Below are 988 nucleotides of genomic sequence, written 5' to 3'. Positions count from 1 at the left end.
CCCCCTCCTCCCCCCCCTTCCCTCCCTCCCCATCCCTCCTCCCCAGACCCGGAGCTCGCTCTCTCCTGGAAGTGCGAGTCCTGCCCGGGGAGCAGCCGAGCCTGGCGCAAAAAAAAAAAAAGAGGAGGAGAAAAAGAAAAAAAAAAGGGGGAAACCTGGATGCATCGCTGTGGAGATTCATTGTGTGACTTTCCGGGTATTTACTGAGTTTCAAACCGAGATGCAGCTCTTGAAAGCTTTATGGGCATTAGCAGGAGCAGCGATCTGCTGTTTTCTTATATTTGTCATCCACTCTCAGTTCCTTAAAGAAGGTAATTATCTCTGCACGTCTGCATGCACTGCTCGCTCTCTTCTTGCAAAGGTCTGGGCTACGTGCCTTAATTATTAGTATTTTTTTTTATTGTTTCCAGTATGTTCTATTTACAGCAATGGTTCTACTGTTTTTTCCTCCCCTCCCTCCTTGAAAGCCTGCTTCTTTCTTTCTTTTTTTTTTTTTTGTTCCTTTAGACGGTAGGTAGCCCTAGACTTGTGTTCCTGGCAAACGTAGGATGTGTTATGTATGTCTGATGTTGGTCGTGCCTGTGCTTGAGCAAATGCCTCCTTTCTCTCGGAGGCGTTTGCACTTTGTATGGAAGAGATCTTTTGCTGCTAAGGAGGCTGAGAAGCGCTAGTCGTGGTTTGCGGATCACCAGCGGCATGCCAAAAAAGCTAACAAGTCGGCCTCCTTTTTTTTTTATACGTACAGAATCAATAGGCATCCTCTGCCCCCTCTCTCTCTTTCTCTCTCTCTCTCTCTTTTTTTTTCTTTTTTTTTTTTTTCTTTTTGTTCAGTAAATTTTCAATAGATGGCACTAAAGTTCTATGGAAAGGGCAGGGCAGAGCAGATCCTGGGCATTCGGCTTCTGCCTTTTCCTCTCTGCCCCAAACCTAGAAGAGGCCTGTGCATGGCTTCAGGGTTCCTGGTTGGTTGTTTTTTTGTTTTTTGTTC

General features: G+C 45.9%; 1 protein-coding gene across 7 annotated transcripts in view; it reads left to right on the top strand.

The window, feature by feature from the left end:
- Window positions 1-988, top strand: part of FAM19A5 (family with sequence similarity 19 member A5, C-C motif chemokine like) — an 854206-nt gene that overhangs the window by 284141 nt on the left and 569077 nt on the right. Inside the window, exon 1 of one of the 7 annotated variants that reach the window (XM_019509362.1) lies at window positions 7-311. The exons of the other annotated variants lie outside the window; for them this stretch is intronic. Coding sequence (XP_019364907.1) covers window positions 221-311 — 91 coding nt within the window. The 5' untranslated portion in view covers window positions 7-220. Of the gene's footprint in view, window positions 1-6; window positions 312-988 lie in introns of those variants that run through there. 7 annotated transcript variants of the gene reach the window in all.

The sequence above is a fragment of the Gavialis gangeticus genome, unplaced genomic scaffold (assembly GCF_001723915.1).
Source record: "Gavialis gangeticus isolate Ggan-Ray unplaced genomic scaffold, GavGan_comp1, whole genome shotgun sequence".
NCBI classification, from domain to species: Eukaryota; Metazoa; Chordata; order Crocodylia; family Gavialidae; genus Gavialis; species Gavialis gangeticus.
Note: the sequence above shows the minus strand (reverse complement) of the source record. Positions and strands in the feature narration are given on the sequence as shown.